The following is a 3280-nucleotide window of genomic DNA, read 5'->3' on the forward strand; positions in this document are numbered from 1 at the left end:
TCCACTGTAGCTGCTGAGCTCGTGATGAGAGAGACTCTTTAAACTTGAAACTCTACCTGCGGTTCTAGAAGCATCTCATATATTATAATAATATTTAACCCTTTGCTGCTCGATCCGTAATACAAACCCAAAATGTCACGATGTATGGAATCTTTTTCTAGAGTTTTTTAAGATTCAAAATTCATTTTTTTAAGATTCCTTATAAAATAAATACTTTCTCTCTTGTGTTGGTGAGCCGTGTTAAATGTATGGAACTCATTTCAGCTTTCATTAACCAGTGGACCCAGGAGAGACACGGTGCAGTATGCCAGAGAGCTCATAGGAAGGCACAGTCACACTCTACCTGAAGCATGAGGTGAGGTGAGGAGAGGAGAGGAGAGGAGAGGAGAAGAGAGGTGAGGTGAGGGGAGGTGAGGAGAGGAGAGGAGAGGAGAGGAGAGGAGAGGAGAGGAGAGGAGGAGAGGAGAGGAGAAGAGAGGAGAAGAGAGGTGAGGTGAGAGGAGGTGAGAGGAGGTGAGGTGAGGTGAGAGGAGGGGAGGTGAGAGGAGGTGAGGTGAGGTGAGGGGAGGAGAGAGGAGGTGAGGTGAGATGAGATGAGAGGAGGTGAGGTGAGGTGAGGGGAGGAGAGAGGAGGTGAGGTCAAAGGAGGTGAGAGGAGGTGAGGTGAGGTGAGAGGAGGTGAGAGGAGGTGAGGTGAGGTGAGGTGAGAGGAGGTGAGGTGAGGTGAGATGAGGTGAGGTGAGGAGAGAGGAGGTGAGGTGAGGTGAGATGAGGTACAAAATACTGAATTGATCCCAATCTGAAATGTCTGCGTGGCAGCAGCATCCAAAGACAAGGCGTTGCACTTTGGAGAAATGAAAAGACTAGAAATAAAGAATCCAAAATGGAAACGTCTGACATAGAAATAAAACAGCATGAACAGCCCGTCCTACCTCGTGGCTGTACGGAGCTTCTCCCAGGTTGATCCCGTCTTTAGAGAGTCTGTCTCTCAGCAGGACCTTCAGCTTCAGTTTGGGGTACGTCACAAAGTCGTTGCAGTGGGACAGTTTCAGGTTGTGTTTCCCGGGACATGAAGACTCGTGAAGTCCTGATTTGAACTTCCTGTCTCCGTCCAGAGGCTCTAAAGTGAAATAATAACCCGCTGACTTCCTGTTCTTCCCGTCCTGAAGCCGGTGGACGGCGGTGAGAAGTCTGTGTCTGTGAAACTGGATCTGAACTCCGATGGCGTCCAGATCTGGATCCCCGATCTGTTTGCAGACCTCCAGGTCATCGTAGCCGTTGTCCACGAAGGCCTCCAGGTACTGAGCCAGGTGCAGCTTAGAGAGCCACTCCAGGACCAGGCCGGGACCCTGGCTCATCTTTAGAAATAAGGTTTATAAAGTAAAGAAAGACCTTAAATCTTTTAAGACGTTCACACAGCTGCAGGACGGCAAAGATGAATCCACCAAATCTGTCAGAGCGTCCGGATTACACTGTGGAGAGGAAGCGTATGTTAGAGACGCTTCATTGGTGCAGGACGTGAGACACTAACAACATGTTGGGTCGATAAGAGAAAGTCATGTTGGGTCTGTGAAAGTTCAGAAAAAGTTATAAATCTGTGAAAACATTCTAAAATCTTAGAAAAAAATTAGAAAAAAAAAATCTGAATCCGAGACAAACTGTCGAAAACTGAGAAACAATTCAAAATCTGGGAAAAAATAAATTAATCGAAAAGTCGAAAACCGAGTGAAACCAGTGATTAATTTGAGATTAAAGTTCAAAACTAGTATCATATTTAGAAAGTATTTATGAAGACTAAAGAGCTTTAATGTGAATCTGAATACTTGTCACTTGTTGGACGCTCTTATCCAAAGCGACTAACATACTCAATACTGTGGGCCAGTGGGTGGCGTAACTACCGACGGTGCAGCGGGTGCAACGCACCGGGGCCCAGAGCCGGCCGGGGGCCCATGCCACAACCTTGTTACGCCACTGCTGTGGGCAATCCCCACAGGAGTGGGGTGAAATGTCTCAGGGACACAACGACATGCTGACCCCCTGATCCCAACACCAACGCACAGAATACTTTCTACTTTTACTCAAGTGCAAGGTCTGAGTACTTCTACTTTTACTCAAGTGCAAGATCTGAGTAATTCTACTTTTACTCAAGTGCAAGATCTGAGTACTTCTACTTTTACTCAAGAACAAGATCTGAGTACTTCTACTTTTACTCAAGACAAAGATCTGAGTACTTCTACTTTTACCCAAGAACAAGATCTGAGTACTTCTACTTTTACTCAAGTACAAGATCTGAGTACTTCTACTTTTACTCAAGTACAAGATCTGAGTACTTCTACTTTTACTCAAGACAAAGATCTGAGTACTTCTCCCACCTCTGCATATAAATCCAGATTTTGACCGATGGGTAATTAGCTCACATTTTAAGTTTAAATGATTAACATTTAGTTGGCCCAATAGTCTCTGAGTGACCGATTGAAAGTGTAAATCGTTAATTGACACTAATTATCTAACACATATTTGAACTTACTCTCTCTCCTCGTCTCCAGGTGTATCCGGTCAGTTTCTGAGAGAAGATTTAAATCCACTTCTCCACATGTCTGTGCAGTTCTCCTCTCAGAAACACCCGGTGAGAAGCCGCCTCTCCTCAGTCTGCTTCCCCGTCTTTGTCCCTCTCATCCCGGGTAAAAACGCTCCGGCATGTCGGTAAAAAAAACATCCATCCAGAGCTCAAATTAAATAAATCCAGAGCCAAAATGTAACATATGAACACCATGAGAGTGAAACTAAAGCGTAAAACATGTGATGAACCCGGTGGTAGAGCAGTATCCTCGGCTCTTCTGGAGCTCCTCTCCCCGGTCCTCTCGCTCCGCTTCCCCGGCAGAATGAGCTCTTCTCCGGCTGCTCTCGCTGAGGAGCCCCGCTGCATCACGGGAGCTCCGGAGCACAGCGACACCTGCTGGGGGTTCTGGGAAATGTAAGAATACAAATAAAATGAGATGTATCCTCCTGGGACCCAGCCCATTGAAAATGTCCCCTGTAGTGGACATTTTGTTAACATCCATCTCCTTTGACTCTTTTGAGCTACTCTATCAATCACTGATGTACAGAGGACATCCTGGTCTTTCCAGTGACATGTCATTGGTTAAAATTGCATGCTGGGAAGTTCCTCTTTCTTTTCATCCAAAATGGCTGGCATACCAAAAACAACATGTTATAGAAGCAGGAGAAGTCAAATAATGTTTAATAATTGTAATTTTTACCATGAAAATCATTATGTTCT

General features: G+C 45.4%; 1 protein-coding gene across 1 annotated transcript; it reads right to left on the reverse strand.

Annotated features, from left to right (window-relative positions):
• Window positions 1-316: 316 nt before the first annotated feature.
• Window positions 317-2867, reverse strand: LOC307046513 (sterile alpha motif domain-containing protein 5-like; the record flags this gene model as incomplete). The annotated part of the gene is made up of 3 exons (XM_079692881.1): window positions 2528-2867; window positions 933-1472; window positions 317-343 (listed from the first exon to the last, which is right to left on the reverse strand). The coding sequence occupies exons 2-3, from the start codon at window positions 1356-1358 to the stop codon at window positions 317-319; spliced, it is 453 nt and encodes a 150-aa protein (XP_079549007.1). The 5' UTR covers window positions 1359-1472; window positions 2528-2867.
• Between the last annotated feature and the right edge of the window lie 413 nt (window positions 2868-3280).

The sequence above is a fragment of the Notothenia rossii genome (genome assembly GCF_949606895.1).
Source record: "Notothenia rossii genome assembly, chromosome: 7".
Classification (NCBI taxonomy): domain Eukaryota; kingdom Metazoa; phylum Chordata; class Actinopteri; order Perciformes; family Nototheniidae; genus Notothenia; species Notothenia rossii.